The 25151-nt window shown below is 39.5% G+C and overlaps 1 protein-coding gene across 1 annotated transcript in view; it reads right to left on the bottom strand.

The window, feature by feature from the left end:
• Positions 1-21933, bottom strand: part of LOC137298067 (protein PTHB1-like) — a 53844-nt gene extending 31911 nt beyond the window's left edge. The window contains exons 1-15 of the mRNA XM_067830118.1: positions 21744-21933; positions 20197-20319; positions 16273-16432; positions 15453-15517; positions 12973-13086; positions 11954-12128; positions 11045-11123; positions 10611-10698; positions 6818-6913; positions 6108-6237; positions 4543-4724; positions 4060-4136; positions 3526-3582; positions 3224-3326; positions 2861-2965 (exon numbers count right to left, since the gene is read on the bottom strand). Coding sequence (XP_067686219.1) covers positions 2861-2965; positions 3224-3326; positions 3526-3582; positions 4060-4136; positions 4543-4724; positions 6108-6237; positions 6818-6913; positions 10611-10698; positions 11045-11123; positions 11954-12128; positions 12973-13086; positions 15453-15517; positions 16273-16432; positions 20197-20308 — 1543 coding nt within the window. The 5' untranslated portion in view covers positions 20309-20319; positions 21744-21933. The remainder of the gene's footprint in view (positions 1-2860; positions 2966-3223; positions 3327-3525; positions 3583-4059; positions 4137-4542; positions 4725-6107; positions 6238-6817; positions 6914-10610; positions 10699-11044; positions 11124-11953; positions 12129-12972; positions 13087-15452; positions 15518-16272; positions 16433-20196; positions 20320-21743) is intronic.
• Positions 21934-25151: the final 3218 nt, after the last annotated feature.

The raw sequence follows: 25151 nt of genomic DNA, 5'->3' as shown, positions 1-25151 counted from the left end.
GGTGTCTTAGTGGATATAGAGATAAACATGCGCTTGAAACATTCCCTTCTAGACTTGGTACGTATGATGTATATTTTCAATGCTCTGACTGGACATAATGATAAATCTTGAGTATCATGAGGTTTCAGGATTGAAGTTGACCTGGCATTGATTTTCCGCATTAAAATCCCATTGTACACCCGGATGAGCTCTCTGCTGATGATTTGCATCACAGCTCGTGCGGTTGAAGTCTAGAGCATTTTTATGTGACATGCATGCAGCTGTAGCTAAGGCAAATTAAAAACAGCGTCTTCTGAATAAGTAGTTCAAATGAGGTCTGATCAAGCGGTTCATCTGCATCACTTGTGAGATGTTGAAGTACAATGTTTAGATCCCATGCTGTTGATTTTCATACTTGAAGGAGTATAGGAAGGCAAATAGCTCAGCTTCTTTAGTCAGCTTGGTTTCCATTTCCATGGCGACGACTGAGCTGAGAGCTGCCAAGTATGTAGATAATGTAGAGCATTTCAGACCTCTGGAATGTCATCAGTGACATAAATATTTTGCTATCAGCAGATTTGTTCCCTTCAGCTGTCTCAGTACTCATGAGGTCCAAATATTGAAGGCAAGGACGGTATGCGGAACTGTCTATCCGGTTGACCTGGCAGCTGTCTGATTTTCTCGATGACTCTTGGTAGCAGCACTGGAGGGGGAAACACGAATGCGTTTAGTCCTTCGCACGAGATGCCAAGAGCGTCTGATACCCAAGTTAACGGATCTGGTACTGATGACACAAAGGTTGCTGTCTGTTAGTTGAACCTTGTTACAAATAAGTCTATTTGCAGTGATCCGATATTTGGTGACAGACGAAGACGGTGAGGTAAGGCGTCTGTCATATGCATGATGTTGCAGGCTCCTGGTATGTGAGATACTTTCATTTGGAGATTCAGACTGTCGACCATGTAGAAGAGTAGAAACATCAGGTGTAATAGAGATGGAGGTCTAGTTGACCCTTGTTTACATAGAAGGCTACTGTTGAGTTGTCCGTCTGGATCATCAGTAGCTTGTCTCTCGGTGTTGTCGACCAATGATGGATAACATGCACTACTTTCATCTCCAACTGGCTGATGTGAAGAGCTCGATCTACCTTCTTCCAGAATCCCGCTGCAACCTCGTTTAGATGGGCATTCCATCCTTGGAGAGACGTGTCTATCTAAAGATGGTTGTAGAATGCAGACTCTAATATGTAAATTCCTGCGCAAACATTTATTAACGAGTCTACCATAGCAAGTATGATCTCAAGATGTCCAGAGTTGTAAATTGGTTAGGACATAAAACCATGACTCAAGAACTGCTGTCATAGACGTAGCAGTATGCATCTTCGTCTGGTCATGAGTAGACAATATCACTGACATAGTGATAACGGAGAGAGTAGAACTTGTTCTAATCATCGGCTTGAACTCTGACCATCGATCCTGGGACAGCGATGTATCTCAACGTAGTGATGAATCAAATCCCGAGGAGTTAGATTCTCAAGTCATTCTTCTCAAGTCATTCAAGCTGAGTTAGTAGCCTGATAGTAAAGCCCAACTGTAGACTGAGTTGAATTCTCCCATGATGAGCTTGTATGCCGTGAAAATGCGTCATTCTTCGTGTTCAGTTCATCAAAGCTGAACTTGTTGACATTCCAAGGAAGTCCATTTATAGCTGGCTGGCTGTCCGATCAGAAACTGCCATTCATTGCTGCAAGCCTCCTGATAGGAAACGTTGAGTCTGCTGTAGAAGATCTCTATGCCGTCTGACCAATCAAATGACGCTGTAGACTGCTAATCTAGCATGTAAACGACATCTTTCCATCGTTGAATGACTGTAGGTCAAATGTAGACTTCCTAACACTGGAAAAATAACATCACATTCTGCACAGGGCATTGTCTTTCAGGGAACCAATCAGATTGTAGACGTGACGTCACCCTTGTAGCAGATAACTGACCATCGTGAAATCTTGTTCAAACGGTAATACCCTTGCTAGCATTTAGGCTTGTCCGTAACCATAGTGTTTGGCGAGCATGTGTCTAGATGAGTAAAGCACACGAAATAACTTCCGCCACTTGAAGCTGATGTAGACAAATTGCCTTCCAGGTAGATGTGTCAGAAACTTTCCACCGAAGATAATACCATCTTTTGTGATCGGAAGTGTAGTTTGAAGTGGTATGTTGCAGTCATCTCGAAGAATCTTCGTGATGTATTCATCGTTGAGAATTCCCTACTTCTTCAAGTCAAGTTGAAGACATTCACCCACTAGAGACGGTTGTATGGGAAGGGCTGAGGGTGGAAAACACCACTTGTTCCGACCCTGATCTTTAATGTTTACCTCTTGGATGTTCTGGTATTAAACTTCATATTTCTCATTCTCTTGACTCTGGAGAACTTGGACTTGTTAGTGTAATGCTGACATTCCTGCTTGAGCACCATTGTCAACTTGTCAATGGACTTGATCATCGTGACATCTCTAAAGTCTTGGGTAATCATCGTTGCTACCTCTTCAATCTAGTCGAGGGATTTCAGGTGTTAAACTACCTTCACCGGCGAAGAGGATATAAGCAATAAGCAAGAGTCAGGATAAGGAAAAATATGTGTTTTACTTTAAATCCTATTGAGTGTTGAGAATTAAGGGACTTCAGAGGGTTATTTGTTTATTTTCTCTGTATGCATGGATTCCTTAATTAATATCCACAACATTATCTGGGATACTAATATTGAACACTGCACAGCGTTATGTATTTGTAATGTAATCTGAAGGTACACATTCTTTGAATGAGTACTCACTAATCCAACTTGATTATTTTATTACCATGAAATGCACCCTGTATGGATACCCTACCTGAGGCGCTGGTGTATCTGGCTGATACTTCTGCAGAGAGATTGGCAGGCAGGCCAGCACCTCGCATGAAGAACGCACAGAAACACTCTGTTGGCTTACTTGGGTCTGAAAGACAATTTGTGTTATTTTGAAACCACATTCAGCAACATGTAATACCAACTTTTGAAGTGAATGTCCGGTACAATTACTTCACAGAGGGTGAAATATTATACAAAGTCACAATAGCATTCAGCTAGGATCAGAATCAATTGCATTAGTAAAGTTCTTGGCAAACCGACTCATACAATTATGGTGTGCTAGGTACCTCCTGGGATCTTAAATCCAAGAAATATCCATGACATGTGTTTACAGTGAAACACTCACCCACTGAAGGAACTGTGAAAGATGTTTGGTTGGCCGCTAGGGGCCAATTAGTGTGAATCTCCATTCTAATGTTATCCAAGAGAAGTCGAGATTTCAGCTGGATCTGATAACAAAATCACAATACTGATGGCTCCAGGAACATGGCTGTTCAATTCTCATACATTCTCCTTAAATATTTACAGTCTATATTACTTTAGTTCTTAAAATGGATGAACTAGTGATACTACAAGTGTGACAATGCAAACTTGGACTATTACTGGTTTCAATTCTTTGAACATGGAAGTTGTATTCCTTATGCTTACCCTTGCTGTTATAGAAGGCACAGTGTCTTCATTTTCAATCTCTATTCCTGTTGCCATCTAAAAGAGAAAAATAATCAAGGAATGTGTGATAAAACAAACTAACAATGAGTCCGGCAAGTTTGCAGCTAGTCAGGAAAATACCATCAAAACAGATAAATGAGAAAAAGAAAGCAATTCTTCTGAAGATATACTGTATTTCGCAATGTTATTACCCTCAGTAACAAAGGCATTTTCTCCTTACTAATGAAATACAAGTCATATAAAAAAGGCCTCTTTTCCATCGTGGTCTTGGTAACAATAACAGTAAATAAAGGTGTCTGTTTATCTTCAAATTATCAAGGATGTATCAGCAGAAAACTAGTTACATGATCCACCACTTGACTTCATCATGCTAAAGGGGTGGTGGGGTTTGATTCCCTACGTGGGTACAATGTGTGAAACCCATTTCTGATATTGTCAGAATAGTGCTGAAAGTAGTGTAAAACCTAACTCACTCACTCACACATCATGCTCAATGGTATGGTGTGCACTTACCGACGAGTCATCTAAGGCTGGGTTTACATGGACGGTTATGGTGAGGTCATCATCTGTCTTCAGGTTTGGCACTATCACTGCAACACATAAATGATCGCTTTGTCATCCACAGGGTTTGGGTGAGTATATGCATTTATCTACTGTAGTCATCAAATTGACTTATTACCAGTGGAAAGAGGTGATGCAGTCTCACAGGTAATTCCCATAGGTCAGAGATAAATCCCACAGGCCAGAGGTAATTCCCACAGGCCAGAGGTAATTCCGAGAGGTAATTCCCACAGGATATTGGAGAGAGGTGTTGTATTCTTACAGGTAATTCTCAGTGGCCAGATATGACTTAATCTTACAGGATAATGGCTATTAGTTTAAAGGAATTGAGGTAGTTAATTGTAACAGGGAAGAAATGAGTTATTCTGAGAAGACAGAGATGACTACAGGACAAAAGCAAGTAATTAGTACAGGAGAGCGAGAAAAACTTCTCACCAGATTTATGAGCATTATCTTTGATTTTCTTTTGCAGTCTCTTCATCTCCACATCCATGTCGGCATAGTTAATTTCCCTCGCCTCCACTGTGGGAGGGACAAATATTGCAGGATCTGTCCCCAGGTACCCACATTCCAGCCGCCCCGAGTCACTGAGGGACACCACCACACCCTTCAATTCTCTGCAGCAGAGGACAGTTACAAATAAGATGTCAGAGTTTTATACAATAGCATGCCAGCTCCTTGATGTCATCTTCTATACATAAGCATATTTGATGCAATATTGGATGCAATATTATAGTTGACATATTTTCGAGTCAGTGTTGTTTAACACTGCAGTAAGACACTTCTCTGCTCTATCTATGGATTTTATAAATTATCTGGACCAAGTAAAGCATTAGTAACTAACACACGCAATGGTTGACTGTGTTGGCACAAGATCATCTACGATCAGCTTGGTCATACAATGTAACCAGTTAATCTTAATTTGACATGACTGTCTACTCAGGAGGGTGTATGCTAGGAGTTCTGATCATGAGTAACAACAAATGGTGGGCTAGTCACTTTTTTATCTTGTGTGAAACTTTGTAGGACATTCACACAACACTTAATCCTTCCAGCAAAGACTATGACTGAGAAAGGAGTTAGCGAGTTTAGTTTCATGCTGCACTCAGCAATATTCCAGCTATATGACAGCGATTTGTAAATAATTGAGTCTGGACCAGACAATCCAGTGATTACCATGAGCATTGATCTGTACAATTAGGAACCAATGACATGTGTCAATGAAGCCAGCAAGCCTGACCGCCTGATCCTGTTTGTCGCCTCTTACGATAAGCATGGCTTACTGAAGGCCAATATTTTAATAGAGACCTTCACGGGTGCAAAGACTATGAGCTGACACATGTGCATTGAAACAAATATACGCATATCAGTGATGAAACTGTTCAAACGATAAAACAGTGTCATCCCACAATGGGAACCAGATGAAGTCTAAATTAGGTTTAGCATTTCAAGTGTTAAGCTGGTTCCCATTGTGGGATGACACTGTTTTATTCCAGCCATAGAGAAATATTTTTGAGTGTCATTCTAGAAAAAAACTTTATGGATGATCAATTTTTTTAAATTTCGGTATAGCTTCTTATAAGCATTTCAAGCAAATGGAATAAAAATCTATACCAAAACGCTGTAACTATATAAATCAAATCAATAAATCAAAAAGTTGATCACACTTAAATAATATAAGTATATAGTTCTGTCATCACCAAAGTGACCACAGTGAAACTATTTGATAATTGTTAAACAAGTGATCCAGTATACATTAACTTGTTGGTGTTTAGATGTACACATTTCACCTAATCAGGTAATATGAGTGAGCAATCATCAGGCATTATGGATTACGTCTCTGTCTAGGCTCAACAAGACACACTTAAATTTACAAGAGAGAGATAATCCTTCATTTCTTGTGATTGAAATCTTTGTCAAATAATTCATGCCACACTGCACATATGAAGAGCATCTTCTTGCCCTACTTCATCCCCTACCAATTGCATTTTTCTACTTACTTCATGTTTCCTGTACATATATGAACAGGTGTGTGCTCCATCTTAGCCGCCCACTTGAGGGTGACATCCTGGTAGATCATCAAAGATGAGGTATGTGTTCCCACAATGTAGCTGATGGTTCCTTCTGTTACTAAAGCAAAAAACACCAATTTCTCTAAACTCTACTCTACGTTTCTTGAGTTTTCCATCTGTTTACCACAACCTAAAATTTGCGAATGCCTTAGTTCATCCTTGGGCAAGGAGTATGAGTAAATGCAGTTTTATGTCACTTTTAGCAATATTCAAGCAATGTCACGGCAAGGGACACCAGATATGGGGTTCACACACTGTACCAATGTGGGGAATCGAACCTGGGTCTTCAACATGACAAACGGACGATTTAATCACTAGGCTACTCTATCATCCCTTTGAGAAAGGAAAACAAGTTTACAAAGATAAATGTCACGATTAAAAAACACAAATCAGGAAAATGACAGGTATTGTTTCAAGTCTTTACCGTAAGAAAGACTTATGAATTAAAAATACTGACCCATTTCAATGATTAAAACGTATAGAACTGCAAGAAAGAAGTAACCCTTGTAACATACTTGATCTCAGATGGTCAAAATTGAAAACAAAGGTAATGTTATAGCTTATAATAAGATAGTTACGAAGCATTCATCATCATTATCTTCAGTGAAAACATCTAATAACATTCACTGTTTACTTACTTGAGGTGTAAGGCACAAAACAAGCTGGATCAAATTCAAACTTCTTCATGTAGCGCAACTTCCCATTGTCAGTCAGACAGAACAAATTCCTTTCCCCTGAAAAACACAAATTCCTCTGCATTTTGGAACAGCGTCAAGTGAACAACAGATATTGATGGAAATGTAAAGTCTAACGAGGTAAAACTTGATGAACCTGTAGGGGTTTCTGCCCTTTGAAAAAGAATCCTCTTTGGGGAACAAACACTTGTAACAATATTTTCAATAAAATATTTACAAAACGAAAAACTTGTTTTTGTCTCGAGACCACCCCTACAGGGCCCCACCTGGCCCACACAAATGTGGATAACTCTATGCTTGAACCTCATACCTCACTTTTCATGCTGAATTAACGCCAACAGAATGAGGGGAGGTGGGTGGTTGTACCCAAAGGAGGACTCTTTCAAAGAATCAGAAACCGCTGCAGGTTTGTTAGATTCTTTTTCAAAAGAGATTTTGGGGTACTTAGAAGAATAAGACAGAGTCCCAAAGACATAGAGACGGTGGCAGTCTTCTGTCTTCCAAAACAAACCTGTCGCAAAGCAGAATTTCTCCAATCGACTGAAACAGCAAAAAACACACTAACCCTGTCATCTGAGCGCCACTGTCTGTCAGGCGGGGATGTAGGTGGGTATAGGAGTGACTGTGAAGATTATAGGCCTAAGCGGCCTGCAACACATCAGAAAACCCCATCTGCCAACCAATGAAATTGGAGAAGGGATGTGATTGACATGTCAACGACAAACCCTTATAAACCCTGCAAGCAAAGCGTACTGAAGGTTAAAAAGTTGTGCAAAAAAGCCACAACTAAACCATCACTAGGGATTCGAACGATGAAACACCTTCACCCAGTGAAAAATGCAGGAGAAGTGTGGAATGCTCACTAGGCTTGGGTATTAATAACCCTGCCCTCTGGTGAGAACTACATGACCACACTGCACACGCTCTTTAGAGTGCTTATCAAGTTGGTAATGCCATATAAAAGCATTCGGTTGGCTCCAAATAGCTGCCAAGCAGATTTCCTCAATCAGCAAGGCCGCCGCATAAGCATTAGATGTGACCACTGCCCTAACTGAGTGAGCCTTCAGTCCTTCAGGGGGAGTAAGACCTTTGTGAACGTACCCCATACACCCATACAAATGGCAGACACAAGCCGCCTAGGAATGGTCTGCAAGGAATACCAGCCTTGCCATCGCCATAACAGCAAGACAGCTGTTTATCCTTTCGGAAGATGCTGTTCATTTTATATAAGCCTTGAGAGTCTTCCAGACATCTAGCACATCATCATGAGGTACCAGGCGGTGAAGGCTGAAGGAAAGCGGGAAGCTCAATAGGTGCTGTTATGTGAAAGGAGAAGGGACACTAAGAGTCTGGTAGACAAATACTAACCGTCTTTGAGACAGTAAGTTCAGGGTTGACAGACATTGCATGAATGTCATGTACCCTTCTACCAGATGCTACCGGCAAAAAAAAAGCTGCCTTCCAACTTAACAGCTGGAGTGAAAGTGGATATCCTCATATTGAAGTTTGTTCAATACCTCAGCAAAGCCAGAATTGTGTCTGCAACTGCTCCAGAAATTTCTCCTCCCTTGGAGGCAATTCCTGACAGTGGCCAAACCACTCACTGTACCCTGGAATTGGGGTGTGGCGCTGCGTTCTGGGACAGTAGGTCTGACCGAAAGGGTAATAGTACAGAATTCTGAGCCAGAAACCTGGAAACCAGAGGATTACTGAAGCACACAAAACTGATAGCACTTCCCATCGAATAAAAACCGAAGATATTGACAAAGTCCGGGTGCACTGGAACGTGGAAGTATGCGTCTTTGAGGTTGACTGACATGAACCAATCCTTCTACTGAGGAGATAACTGAGCGCGGTGTCTCCATCTTGAAATATGGAACCTCCATTAACCTGTTCAGACCCTTGAGATTTAGAATGTGTCTGAACCCTCTGCCTTTCTTGATGACCAGGAAATAAGTCGAGTAAAAACCAATTCTTCCTGTCCCTCTGGGACCACCTCCATGGCTGCCTTGTCCAGTAATAACTGGACTTTGGCACAGAGAACATCTGCTTTCTCCTAAGAAAATGGTACCGGAGTGAAAAAAATTCCAGAGAAGGCAGGAGGACCACTGTGGCATGTGGCCCTTCCTGACTGTGGACAGGACCCAGGGATTCGACCTTTACCCACTCCTGAAGAAAGAGGGAAAGACGACCACCTACAGGGACATCCAGACGAAGAAGTCGGGGAAAAGGTTGTTGTGAAGAAGCCTTGCCTCTACCTTTGCTTTTACCCTTACCCCAGTTAGACTGAAGTGGTACAGACCACTTGCAAGTTTCCTTCACAGCGATGGGAGGATAGGCTGAAGAGAGAACTGAGGGTTCTGGGCAGAACAACCTCTGCCGGACAACTGTAATGGCACCAGGGAACAATGTAGACCCTTGAATGGTAAGCAAAGGAGAGCCTGTTGTGTAGCAGGAGAGTAATGAGCAACTGAAAGCCACAAACACCTAAGCCCCATGACTGCACTCACCATCTGGCAAGCGCAACTCCAAATGTAGTACCTTGCTAGAAGAGAGTGCACCTCCATAAGTTGACTAGCGAGAACCCGGGATGACGACTCATCCTCAGTCTGATTGACCTCAGTAAGCTCCTGAAGGAGCACTGATAAGTACGCTGAGTAGATAACCACTGGTAACTGCTGACCTGCATTCTGAACATATGGTATGCGACCTTGAGGGCTTGACTATTGGTGCCAAACGGAGGAAGCCTTTGACCTTGTCTGCCCGAAGCCAGAGACGCTCTCATCCAGAGTCACCAAGAATGACCGATACATAAATGTAGTTGTCCACAACCGGTGGTTCTAACATCCCCCTCCTCCCCCAACAAGTAGCGGTGATCTAACTCTGGTAAGCCAAAACATGGATGCGTACCTAGGAGGTGGGGATTAATGACCTCACTGATAAGAGAGGGCAAAACATGTAACCGAGTTTCAGCTACCTTGTTTGGAACAATGCCTTGCTCAGAAGCCTGAACACTGCAGGCTACAAGGCACAACCACCTGAGGCAGAACAGCTGCGATCCGATCACGTACCTGCCTTAACGAAGAACCCAGAGAAAACGAACCATCACCTTGATTGGGTGACAAGGTTGAAGCTTAGAGTTGTGCTTTTAAGTACCCCAAGGAGGATCTCTTTTGAAAATGAATGGGTATTACAGGAACAGGCAAATATAGATGTGTCAATGACCTGGAATTTACACAAGTGAGCTTTATTCTATGGCCCATTTGCACAGAGTGAACTTAGGGTTATGACTATCTTAAGACTATGTTGGTGAATGGGAGTTACAATCATTGTAGTGCGAAGATCGCTTTGTGAAAGTGAGGCCAGGTATATCACAGTATGTCTGCATATGTTTAAATCTTTGGCAAAACTTGTGAGCAAGGGTATGGTGATGCAGAAACTAGAATCATAAAAGTGATGAATCTGGAATTCTAATTCCCAAACTGAAAATGAAGGTCTACACAGGGAACAGCATGCCTTAGATTTCTGGAACACTTCAGTCCACTGCAGATATTTTACTTATCGAATATTGTTATCAACCTTGGTCAGATGACAAATATCTTGCACCTCACTCCTCATGACACTTCAAACTTCCAATGAAAATCTAACTTTAAACCCAAATTGTTTTTGAAAAAATATTTAAACTGTCTTCAGCGAAAGATCCGTGAAAAATCATTATGATCATCATCATAGATACCTAGCACCATCACACATGGTGGAGCTTGCTGGAATGATATCACAGATATGTCTATAGCCTGCTCTCCAATGTTGAAAGCCCAGTCTATCTGCAACACATAAAGTATAACATGAAAACACAGCAGTACACAAAATGCAAACAGGCCAACAACACCAAAGTATCTGACATGTCTTTAACAATTGTTTCCTTTACTAAACATTACCTATATGCATGTACTGTAAGAAAGAAATATTACTGATGGACTGACTGAGTTTAGTTTTATGGAGCTTTTAGCAATATTCCATCAACATCTAGGCGAGGAACATCAGAAATAACCTTCACACATTGTGCCCATGTTGGGAATCAAACCTGGGTCAGTATAATGAGGAAACACTTTTCAGTACACAGAACATGTAATCACAGGTGAAATGACAAGTGTTACCATGGTTACTTACAGCAACTTTCTTGCCAGACTTGAGGTTCTGAGACTCCTCCTTGCTGCTGGAGTCACTTGCCACAGCCAGCACCTGGTACCTGGTCAACAGATTATTTTATTGTGGTTTTGTTAACATCTCAACAAGCTGAAATACTCTAAGACAGTGTTCACAAATAGTGTTTGACACTCTGACAAATCTGGCAGATTTGCCAATGGTCAGACAGAAATCCCCATCCTGCTGGCCCCAGTGTCTGACTGAATATATTAAAATGACTTTGTCTGAAAATGTTATTTGTGACATGTGACACTTGTCATAAATTTATGTTTATAATGTTTGTCATTATGTAATGTTAATAATTTCAATGTCAATTATGAGAAATGGTAAATCTGAAATGTGTGTTTAATTTTATTCTGTGGGCCCTGCTAATTTTCAGTGGGTCAGACAGACATCTGAAACTTACAGGACCCAATGTCCTGTTACTTTGAAACACCATTCATAAACACTGCTAAGGACCACAAAAACATGTATATAATGTAATTACATAACACATACATTTCTTTCCAGTAAACAGTTACAAACAAATGAGGAATAACACAACATCCAGTGACGACTGATGAGTGGGCTATTTGGTTGACTTCGTGCACTGGCGATAGGATGCCTGCCTGACTGAGGGAATCTGAATCCGAAAGAACTAGAATCTGTACTATATAACAAATATAACATATGTTACCTCCAGTGAATCAATTTATGAATTCACATGGATAATTAACTCTTAACATGATAAAAATCAACAAAATCAACTTTAAAGCAAAAAAAAAAAGCTGATGCCAACAGCTGTTAGTAAATGAGAGCCAAGATTCTGTGATCCATTTCAGTTTTTTCTCAAGGCAAATCAATATATCACACTCCAGTACATCTTTGACTCACTTGTAGCTCTCCACCTGTCTCATGGAGGACACAGTGATGAAGCTGTCTGTGCGAGAGATGTACTTGATGGGTCCTGGCAACAAGGCGCCAGGGAGGAACCGGCTGAATGCAAAACTCTCCTGCTCAAAGACTGATACTGTTCCATCCATTGATTGCACACACAGAAAATCACGTCCTGAAAGAAATTACAGCATTCAAGAACCTAGTGGAAATTGACAGATTGACGTAAAATAGGGTTTAACTAGTGATTCACTGATGTTTCACTCGACCAACATGAGGCATATATGAGTGGAGGGCAGTTTGTTTGCGTCCAGACTTCCGTAGGGGAGAAAATAACCCCTTTTGTGTGACATCTCAGTCCAATGTTTTTGTCAGGCAAGGAAATGTGTATTGACTTTCCCAAGTTAATAATGTTGCTTATTGAAAAATAAGAAAACTGCTGGTATTGTGAAAAACTTATCAGGGCAAGCAATTGTACATTATAAGTTGTTCACTGGTCCCGCGGGGCCCATGGGTTAATGTACCCTAGATGTTTCTTTGTGTTCCCTGAGCCACAAGAGGCCCATGGGTTGATGCCCCTGAGCCCCAAGGACAAGAGGAACATAAACAAACATCATGGGTACCTGAAGGACCAGTGAACAACATATTTAACTTACAAACATCTCAATGTTAGTTTTGAATTGTTTGAAGCACTGGTACAAAACTTTTTGTAGCCATCACTAAATTTTGCAGACAAGGAAAACTGATTTAGAGTTATCTCCTTTCCACAGATTTACATTAGCAAAAGGTAGGTAGTTTCCGTACATCATTCCCAGTGGGGTCCATAAAAAATGTTACTTGTAAGCAGGGTACATAGAAAATAATAGAAGAGTCAATCAGAAACCGACAGTTACCTGTCAGGTAAGATAAGTGATACTTTACGGTAATACTACTATTAAGTAGTTGTATTAACAAAAACTGATACTAATGATAGTGTATGCAACAGTTTCTTCAACAGAGTAAATGAATGTTCTACTGACCCTTTACTCCACCAAACGGTCCAAAACAGAAGTTGAAAGCCGTCCTCTGTAGACTGTGTTCATACAGAAGCTGTATCTGATAATGGCTCCCATGTCCAACACTGCCAGATATAGCTGTCAAAGGAAAATAATGCAATACTTATTAATGAAATTTTCTGAATAAAATTGATATTTCATACTTATCCTGACTCATGCTTATTTGCTTATCTCCCTCTGTGCGAAGATAGTGGAACAATTCAAATCCCTTGAAGTTCCCTTCTTTTGAAGCTGACGTACAATCACCCTCATCCACAGGAAGCCTCACCATTTCAAGCCACATCGGTCACATGACCAGCCCTGTTTGTCACTCTCCATAATTCCATCAGCCCAACATGAGAATTGCAGAGAAGCCAACATGTCTGAGTGGGGCGGTAGGGAGGGCTTGACATCACAAGTCAGGATAATTATGAAATATCAATTTATTCAGAATATTCCATATTATTCCTTATCCTGACTCATGCTTATTTGCTTACACAATCCGATGGAATTGGCAGTGGGTCAGACCACGATGGATTCTGTTGGTTGCCATATAAGCACGCCCAGTACTTTCCCCCTCTGGGAACTGTAATGGCAGTAATTTGGTCTTGTTCTTCCAATATTCATCAGTGAAACGGGGTAATCACATCCAGTCAAACTTCTCTTCTTGTGAAGCAAATGCTGACTGGAATCGGATGATATATAGATCAGCTAATATCCTGCTAGTGTCTAAAGTAACTGTATGTCAAGATTCCTATCAAGTTGCGACCCTTCCCATGTACAAGTATCTTCATTACAAGTACCGGGTCATAATCACTCATGCTAGTCTGTTCCAGACGTGCGCATGGACTCTCAACCATTTTACTCCGCAGACCATCTTGGTCTCAGCAAGTGAGATTTTAGATATACTAGTTTCTTCCTCCAATTAGCTATCTATAGCAACTCTTTCTTAATGATGTCCTCATCATAGAACTGTCTTGAACGAACTTAGTAGGGTGAGTAAAACAGGCTCTTTTGTCGGCTTGACCCCAGATCGCTTGGTGATGACAGAGCTGAGGGCCACGAAATACGTTGACAGTGTAGAACCTTGAGGTTCTCTAGTATGCCATAGGTGACATTTATCATCGTATGAGGAGTGAGTAGATCTATGTAGAGCTAAGCCTTTGCCGCTCTAGCGGAATATCCTTGAGGTTTCAAGCAGGCTTTTATATGATCCATAGGTGTAGTTGGAACGATATCCAAGCATTTGTGCGGATGAACAAGTAGGTTCTTCTATTCTGGGAGTTTCAGTGATAGTTGTCTTATTTCCTCGATGAGTACTGGGAACCATTCTCTAACTGGAAAGGAGGCATCACCAAAGTCAGTTGCAGTACCTTCGTCTATCTTATCTTTTCAATAACTTCCGGGTAGTAAGACTGGAGGTGAGAATGCGTATGCGTTTCATTCATTCCTACAAGATGCTGAGAGCAAAAGATCATGTACTGGAGATACAAATGTTGGTATCTGTTGAACCTGGTGGCAAATAGGTCTATTTGCGGTGATCCGAATGTCTGACAAATGAGTCAAAATGCCTCTTGATATATCCACTCTTCTGGTAATGCGATGCTGTTCTGTATATGCCATGCTTGTTACTGAAGTAACATTTCAGTCAGCTGAATATACATGAAGACAGTTGGTGAGGTAGTATGAACAAGTACACGTTTCATCTGTAATGATGATGTTGGTACTGGAATGACTTTGTCTTCAGATTGTCAGCACTGTAAGTTGTGAGTGATCTGTCCAACATACTAGAATGGGAAATTGTAGGTAAGTTGTCTGGTACCACAGATATCAGTGTAATAGAAGAGAAGGTCATTGTGATTGTATGTCAGCTTCAAAAGACGGGAACTTCAAGGGATTTCAAGTGTTTCACTACCTTCGAATAGAGCTAGATAAGCAAATAAGCATGAGTTAGGATAAGGAAAAATGACAGAATATTGCTCTTAAGGGAATCATGTTTAGCCCAACATCTAGAATATTCCAATACATCAGGATGGCCTGTATACTAGTTTTGGACAGTATGGCCAGACACCAGGCAGTCATCACCCATCACTGCTTCCCACTCCCTGTGTCAGTCACACCATACAACCAACACTCAATCCCATTCTCAAACATAATAAATGATACAGACACTAACTACAAAGTTGGTAGGTTGTATAATACCACCCTCAGCAATATTCCAGCTATATTACGGCAGTTTGTAAATGATCAAGTACGGATCAGACAATCCAATGATCAACATCATGATCATTGATCTGTGCAATTGGAATACGATAACAAGCATCAACCAAGTCAGCGTGACTGAACACCCGATCATGTTAGTCGCCTCATACAACACAGGCTACTGAAGACAAGTTCTGACTTGGATCATCATAGGTCCAAATGAGTTGGCAGGGTTAGAAAATAAGCTTTGTAATACTTCTTACCTGACACACCTAGCACTGATATCTTTCTTGGATGGAGAATGGCTAATGTCAGATTTTCAGATCCACTGAAAAACGAACAAAATAACTGCATTGGTTAAACAAAATTTACTTCTCTCTCTAACATAAAATACACATGCCATATCAAAATGAATCTGTAAGCAGTCATTAATTGTCATAACTTGTCATGAAGACAGATCGTAAAAGCTTTTGCAGGCCTTTATCAAGAGTACCTATCCATGAAAGTTTTTCCATAACTCTAAATTATCTTATAGTTAGTTGAGATTCATTTCTTTTAACACACTATTCAACTTGCATTATGTCATAGCTCAAGCATACAAATTTACACTGCATCAGTCAAACATAAATAATGCGAAAAAAACTATCACAGTATCTGAATTTGTGTCAGTATTCATCTTCAACAAAAGTACCTGCGTTATCAAGGTTCACAGGTACTTAACAGACCACACTTACAATCATTCATTAGACTTCTTAATGAGGTGGAAAACCAAAAGTGATGCAGGTTTGTGATGTTTAACATTTTGGTGAAACCCTTGAGCACACCCATCAGCACAGGGTTGGTGCAGACAAACAGAAAAACACAGATATAATGGCTTTGGATGCCCAAGGGAAGCAACTCTGTCGAGTGAATTGCATTGCCTTTGTTGACTTGCTATCTGTGTCCCATCCTCACTCTTTGACAAATGGGTCTTATTTTCAAAGCAACCTTAGCACTACAAGTGCAGTGCTTGCTTTGTTCAACAGCACCTTTGCAGTTTGTAGAAAAGCATACTAGCACAAATAAGACATTCCCAATACTCACGACGAGAACTTGCCCGCCTCCACCTGGAGTATTGGGTTGGGGAATGCATGTTCCAGCATGACATCCTCAGCCTTATACCCGCTCCATCCTGATTCCCCTTTTGTTGGACTTGGATTGAAGATCCGTAGAATACCATTGTAACTACCCAAAATTATCTTGTCTGAAAGAGAAATATCAATACTGAGCATCTCTAATGAACCGTGATTTGATCAATGCAATGTTTACAAGCAACACAGTGATTTTAGCCACTGTTCAGTTTTATTACTAGGATGTCACAATACATAAGTTTCATGAATCAATACATATCATGATACCCATGTCGTGAGTCGATATGCATCACGATGCCTATTATTGTAGAATTATTGAATAAATTCAGTTACCTTCAGAACATTGATATTTCATATTTGGGAACTGTCCATGAAAAGTTCAATATTTTTTATTCTCACATGTTAGAAAGTTTTACTTTTCCATGACTGCACATGAAAAATAATGATTTCAACTTTCATAACATAAAAAAGTATACAATTGCAAAATGTAAACGATGCATTAACATATTTAAAACAATACACTCAAAACTAAAAATTGATACAGTTTTAAATGTATCAATACTTGTATCATGTTAGAAAAAGTATTGGTGTGTCAATGTACAGTCATGGGTTCATGTGGAAGGAAAGCCCAATGCAATACAAGTCTTCGACACTGACCACCTAGGTGAACCTCATGAACATGGGGATACTGCTGACAAAAACTGAAATGTAATCGAGGATGGATTAAAATCCTGGATGATGTGTTTCTGAAAAGTAACCTGCATAGTGAACTGCAGCACCTAAAGGAAAATAGAAATGTATAACTTCACACAAAGTACAAGTTTAATTACTGAGAAATGTTAAAGAGGTTGGATACTGTGCACATACCGTTTGTGACTGGATGTAACAGGAGGAGTGAATATTTATGTTACACAGTTATTTCCCTTTATCTTGCTTCTAATCATACTCCATGAGATTTTGGCCACAGAAGCATTTATCCTCAGGTAAACCTAGGCAATAGTTATCTCCCTTAAGAAATTAAATCCGGGTGTGCTATTTTAACTGGAGATAATGTTGATATCCTATTTTCATAAAAAAATCTTGATATTATTTTTTCATTGATGAATCAATATATGTTTAAGTTAATTAGTATGTCAAGTCCTACATACTGCCCTGAAAATTGATTTTCCTGCATTTCTTTCATATCAATACCCTAACAATAACTTTATGTACAAAAAAAACCACATATTGAATAATAAAAGCAAACAAATTACTAAATTATACCAAATTATGCAATTTCTTGACATTTTGATATTTTGTATGCAACCTCAAGGACAAAAAATCATTTTCAACAACATGTACACGTCATCAAGGACCTAGTGGTTAAGCATTCACTCATTACACCGAAGGCCCGGGTTTGACTCCCACGTGAATACAATGGGTGTCCTTTGATATTATTGGAATATTGCTGAAAGTGCAGAGGTGGAAATAACCCACTGCAAGATTCGTTGACTGACGAATAGAAGCTTATAACCCGCTATCTCTGACTGTATATTTCATAATGACATTGACTGAGATTGTTGTGTGACATGTGATACTTGCCTGCTGTTTGTAAACTTTACATTCATTAATAATTTTAATGCCAATTAAAAGAAATGTTAAAACTGAAATGTGTGATTAATTTCAATTCTCTGGGTTATGTGAATTCTCAGCGGGTCAGACAGTCTTAGTAAACATAGTTTCAGTGTTATTCGTTACACTCCACTACCGAGTCTAACAAAACCTTATGGGAGGTCACATTACCAATGTAACGAAATGTACTGAGGCTAAGTTTACTTAGACTGATCAGATCTGAAACTTACAGGATGCAATGTCATGATACCCTGAAACACCATTAATGAACACTGACAAGAAGCAGGAGACAGGGCTACAGATAAGGGGCAAACATGTATGCACATAAATACCTTTGTATATGTAACATAAACAAAGATTAATAGCTGAAAGGTTGTTCAATATTATAAACAACAAACCACATCATCAGCTCAATCAAACAAAAACGTGTCAGTACAGCTTCAAAGGTCTTAGTACACCACCACTTGCAATATGAGGTGTAACTACACCCACATCCACAAAAGTTATCTGGAGCCCTGGGTGAATATTGACATTCGGACCGAATTGATGGTCCCGGCAGAAGTTAATTAAGTTATCATTATACATAGGCTAACTAATTCGGACATCATGTAACTCGGATTTCGGACTGAAATCTCCGCCCTTCAAGGTAATTTACTATGAAAACATCGCTGATTAACTCTGACTAGCGGGACTGTCTGAGGCGGAAGTGCTTTGTAGTTAGCCATATTATCAGGTGTGATGATAACCGATTGACAAAAGGAATTAACAAAGAAGTTCAGCAAGCTGACACGACTCACTCAGTGAAGACTTAATCACAAGCGCTTCCATACAAGGGCGTTATCCCGCGAAATAGCGAGTAACATGAAAACATGGTATGTCACATGAAATGTGTGTTGCATTGGATGCCACCAGACGACAGAGCATTCTAACAATAAATTATTTATAAAAGATGAGGTGATATTTATTGACGGAGTTACAGTTTTGATAATCTACTGATATGCAATAATGTCCAATATTACCCCCGAAAACATGTTAAACCATGGTAAAAGTACCGTGCATGCGTATCTCCTAGTCAAGGGAGCTAAGTCTTGACTCTCACCAGTCCAGTTTGGACTCTTCGTAATTCGGACACAAAAGTCGGTCTCAGTCGAGTCCGAATTAGACAGCTTCCACTGTATACATTCCTCAAACAATGGCAGTGCCTGATATTACATGATCAAACATTATCTACTTGCTCTAGTTGAAAAGATAGCTAACAATTTCACTAAGTCGTCCTCAAGTGCTATACTTACAGTTATAACTGCTTTAATAGAATTACTTTTTTAAATCAATAACCTCAATACTTCCATATATTTGAGAATTTCTGGTAGGCTTCATCCAATCCATTCATCAATCAGTGCATCAAAATTCTTTGAGGATATATTCTTGGGCATTTGTGACCATTTTACAGTGTTGAATGACACAGAGGTAAAACAAATGGGTGAAGCTGCCTTCTACTTCCAGTTTTGTTACAGAGAAAATAATGAGTATGCAAAATGTCAGCACATGCAACAATTAGTGACAGAGACTAAATGGTAAATCATCATGTAAACTAAAATGATAAAGTATTGCCAGATCCACATTTTCTTGACAGACTTTGCTATCTCTGAGTATCATAAGTTCATTTACTTGAATTCACTGAAGGGATGTTAGCATGTCACACTTTCAACGAATCTATACAATATCAATTTGGCTGCAGCTCTTCATTATGCATCCACAAAGCACATGTGACACATGTGGTCTCACCTGAGACAAGTTAGTTTGTTCAAAATTGCCTCTGTTCACCTAGCAGTGAATGGGTACCTGGTGGGAAAAGATAATCATATGACTGTCAACTCTCTAGTGCCTCACTGGCAGCTTGGGTTAACTGGTTAACATGTCTGTGCTTGGCACATTGTTTGTCCTGACACTCTTAAAGACTCTACTGACATATTATATTTCTTATCAAAAATAGTTTCAGGTTATCCCTGGATTGGTGTCGCTTCATGTAGGTAAGAACAGTACCAAACACAAATCTGAAAGGAGCAAATTTGGAATTCTCAAGAAAAAGGCAATCCATACTTCAGTATGTTCCAAGTTTAAGTGTTCATCCCTTCTAAGGGTGATAGTCATGAACCCTTGTCATAACCTCATGTTGAGAAAGGGGCATGTTAGGTAAAAAATGTTGTATCTGCAAATTACAAGAATCCCATTATCGCCTTAAGCTTTATCACTGTAATCTACTGACCTATGCCATCACTGCTGTTGTCAATGTTAGCCACACACAGACAACCCTGGTCAAACTCTTCATCTTCTCCCACTGTAGTGGACCACCAGTCCCGGATCTTGAACAACGACATCACAACTCACACTGAAACATTCAATGCAAATGTTGATGCTTCAGCACTGGTTTAGAAACAGTTGCATTATTTGTGTGTTCATCTGGTTTTCTTCTGACTACCAGTAATTCCACTTTGCTTTTTCAACATCCAATGTTATGACACTCATGATAAACTTGTTTAACAGATAAACAATGAATACAATCATTCATTCATTGTTACAGGTTTCTCATGCTTAAGATCATCCATGGTTTTCTTGTCTACCACATAAACAATTGTAAAAGATGTCACTGGCTATTGAACAGTTAAGAGTAAAAATTACCACCAGTGCCTCAGCCTCATGCATGCACAGTTCCAGCAATATATAAGTACAATATGTTTTCTTTCAGTATCTAACAACAATAAAGGACAGCAAAAGATTTTTTTGTGGCAAGTAAAATAAGAGATTAATTATCTCTATAGATAAAGTTATGAACCTTAAATAAGAATATACCTAAGTTTGAGGGATGTCATACGATCTAAACAGCAAGTTTAAGTTCACAACAGTCATTAATCCCTATCACTAGTATCAGTCTGCTGTAAAAACACTCAATTAGTTACACAATCAATTATTCAAGGTTACTTTATGATATAAATTTCTATATTATTACATGAATGACTTGAGAAACTCTGAAATGGAGATAACAGTTAGTTGCGAGAAAACACTTCTGCCATGATACCCTTCCACCGCTTTATATAACAACACGATCAGCAGCAGTGAACGGGCTGGACATATTGGTCAATAACAAATTATGCATCACAAATAATTTTCTCTGATTAATTTAATGAACGATGGAGTAATTTTGTAAGTACCATTAAAATATTATCTGAGTATTTACAACATCTGTGTGACACAACCCACTTTATTATGGCGCAAGGAAAGACTTCCATTCATTAACATATGACATCCAGAAGCATTTGATGTCTCAAAACATGTGCCAGACGTAGACTGAATACTGACGGGTGAGGGATTAAACCACAAATATGATCTGAGGATATATGCCTTTTGGAAATGGCAATCACAATTTCAATGCAATATTCGGCAGGCAACAATGACACTTCAAATGTTCTCTATAAAGCAAACCTCAACAGCAGAAATTATGTTACATTGTTCACACCTGTATTAATTATACTTATAACAGAAGTCTTTTGACACTAGTGACAGTCATGTTCACCCATCACTGTATCAGACACATAAATATTTGGCACTTTACTCTGTGTCTTTAGAGTAATGACACAAAAAAGTGTTCTGAGGTATGTCCCCCTTAATGCCTAATATAGACGTATGGTTATTTAGCTATGCTTTCATAAGCATAACTTTTATTTACAACCCCATTCAAAACATACGGTCTGCGACCTGTTTACTTGTATTCAATTATTTATAACACGTGTCCCAAAATATAGCATTTGTTGTTACCTTGTCTTTACAACAGGTTTCTGAAACTTGTGGATTTGTTAAACCGTGGAAAGTACAGACAATCCAGTCTGCATGGAGGCACATTAGGTAATTAGTTGTCACATGATAAAATTTTGTTTCCGCGGAAGTCAAATTGGTTTCCATCAAAACATTTCTGCTACCAGCTATGCGTCGGAGTGCGCATGTGTGAGCGGAAGTTCACACCGCGAGAGTTACCAAAACATATTTGTCTGTGTATTATCTTTGCATTATGGGCGTAATTTCTAATGAAGAATGTAATAGACTTAGTTAAACCTAGTAAATACATCCTTGAAGCATTACCGTCATCATTTTTCTCCTTTACGAGATCAAAATAATAATACTTGTTGTACAACAAATCATTACATAAACCACGTTTTCCAAATAGCTCCGTTGAACATTGCAACAAGTGAAAACAGCATCATGTAATTTGCTTTCATGAAAAAGGATGAAAACCATATATAGCTATTGAATAAGTTTGTTTTCAGTCTTCTAGGTTGTCTCAAAATACAATATTTTTAGTACAAAAGACATGCTTCACAAACATGTTCTCACACGTGCATAATGTTTATTGATTTTCACGGAGTGAGTAAGTTGATGTAACTAATCCGCTTTTGACAATAGTCCAGTTGTAACATTGGGGAATGTCTAAACTCTGATTTAGGTCACACACCTGTACCTGTTTGTTGAACAAACGAAGGCGTCTATGCTGTGTGCGAAATAGTTTCCAAATTGTGAAACTAAATTGATAATTACTAGCCAAACTGAATGTAAAAACGAAGCAAAAACATAATGATTACAAAACTAATAGGTTAAATACCAAAAAGAAAAAAGAAATTGCCCTAGTCGGGCCAATGACAGTGGAGATGTACCCACCCGACTGGATTTTTACTAGCCACGGGTTAGAGGTTATTTCGCACACAGCGTGGTTGGTGCCGAAAAACCTATAGAAAACAATATCGCGGCGAATCAGGATTCGATCCCACGAGCAAACATTTCTTCCGTGCCAAAGGGTCGTCCTAGACAGATGACTCCGATTCTGATTGAACGAAAAGATCTACATCTATTATTACACCACAGGTTTATGGGGTCGTTGTGTCTTCCAGTAAATGAAAATTGCTTGTCTAATCTGTCACCATCTACTATTATATGAAATCGTAATATCTTTTTTCCTTAGGGATATCTGATTTCAGTTGTTCCACCCCCTTCAAACAGCAAAACATAAAACGAATATAAACCTGACACATACGGGTCCTAGTCACAGAAAAGTAAAAAAAGCCACAACCCCCTGGTCAAAATGGCCGTACCAAAAAGTCAAAATGGCCATACAATATTATATTATATTATATTTTAATACTCATAACATTTGTATTACTTGATATCAAGGTGTAAAAAATGAGAAAAGAAGTAATATCAGACAAAACCTGATGTTTATTAAACATAAACAAATCATTTCAAACAAATAACAAACATATTTATGTGCGTTCTTTTTTCATGTACAAGCACCTTTTTACTGTTTATTTGTACTGTTTATCAGTTACTTGTCATCACAATCTTGATCTTATTTTGTCATTTTTATACTTCCATATCAAATAACACAAATGTCATGAGTAGTGAAAAATAATGAAATAATGTGTGGCCAGTTCGACCTCTTTGTGTGGCCATTTTGACTTTTTGGTATGGCCATTTTGACTTGGGGTTGTGGCCATTTTGACTTTGTTGTGTGTCCATTTTGACCTGTTCCCACACATACATGGTATCAAATGAAAATGCTTATTTTCGGAACTTGCGTTAAAGTAGGCAGAACAGGGCAAGGTCGGGTCGTTGCGTGGCAGTGTGGGACTGAACAGTGCAGGTCAGAAGCAGGCATAAGGATGGCATAAGGACAAATCTTTTTCGATGCCGGTACCCAAATTTTGGATATGGCAACTCGCTCCTTAAGAGTGAGTGAGTGGGTGAGTATGGCTTTACACTGCGTTTAGCAATATTCCAGTAACATCACGGGGCACCAGAAATGGGCTTCACACGTTGTACCCATGTGGGGAATCGAACACAGTGTGACGAGCGAACAATTTAACCACTAGGCTACCGCACCGATTTCTCGTCACCGTATGAACTGTATGGCTCGCAATGCGAGATAAAGCATGAGTACTAACATCAATAGTTGGTTGATAGTTCATTCACCAAAAGAAGAAGAAGAAGAAGAAGAAGAAGAAGAAGATTTTTTAAAACTTAGATTACACTACGTTGTATATAGAGAGGTCTTGAAAAGGTAATTGGCGTATCATAAACAGGTACCAGGCCTAAAGGTGTGTGAGACAACAAAAGGCTGAATAAAACAATTTAAAACGTAAAATACACAATGCATCCATAGAGATAATATCACGTATCACCAACTTACAACATCACAATGAAGGGAGCGAAAGAATGGGTGTTTTGAGTGTAAGATGGATGAGTGTTTCTATAATGAAATAAACTTCAAAAGGTATAATTGTTCAATATTTGAAATATGTAATGAGTTAAAGCTTGAATTACAACAGCGCTCGGTACTGTTTGCCCTTTTTCGTTGGGGACGGTATCGGGCCGTACATAGACTGAGAACTAGTCTCTGAATGAACATATTTTCCTGAAAAATAGTTCATTGTAAAATAAAATCAGAGTAATAAAACGAAATGGAGCCCTGAGACTTTCTTCATTTTCATTGAAGCTAAGGAAATCTAGATTGCCGTGTTTTCTAGACCTACGTGGGTTTTATTGGATATATTTGCTTCAGGTTGTGTACGAGAGACTAGGTCGTATGGTATCCGTCAGGTTGATCGGGGCACTTCAGGGCTTGGAGGAGGAAGACACACACATGGAGTGACAAAGTGAATTACTTCAACGAGTCCCACATAACAACTGAAAGACGTGACGTTTACTCAGATGCGAAATGGTTAAGAGTACAATGCAGGAAATCATGAGTGAATGAGTTTAGCTCTAAGCAATGTTCCAGCAATATCACGGCGCGGGACACCAGAAATGGGTTTCACACATTATATCCATGTGGGGAATCGAACCAGGGTCTTTGGCGTCACAAACCACTGGGCTACCCCACCGCCCCTACAGCAGGAAGTGAGTGAGTGAGTTTGGTTTTACGCCACACTCAGCAATATTCAACCTATATGGCGCCGGTCTGTAAATAATCGAGTCTGGACCAGACAATCCAGTGATCAACAACATGAGCATCGATCTGCGCAATTGGGAACCGATGACTTACGACAAGCATAGTCGCCTTTTATGGCAAGCATGTGTTGCTGAAGGCCTATTCTACCCCGGGACCTTCACAGGTCCTTATAGCAGGAAGACAGATGGGACAAATATTATACCATATTAATACTTATATTATACATT

Source organism: Haliotis asinina, chromosome 10, assembly GCF_037392515.1.
Source record: "Haliotis asinina isolate JCU_RB_2024 chromosome 10, JCU_Hal_asi_v2, whole genome shotgun sequence".
In the NCBI taxonomy this organism is placed as follows: domain Eukaryota; kingdom Metazoa; phylum Mollusca; class Gastropoda; order Lepetellida; family Haliotidae; genus Haliotis; species Haliotis asinina.
Note: the sequence above shows the minus strand (reverse complement) of the source record. Positions and strands in the feature narration are given on the sequence as shown.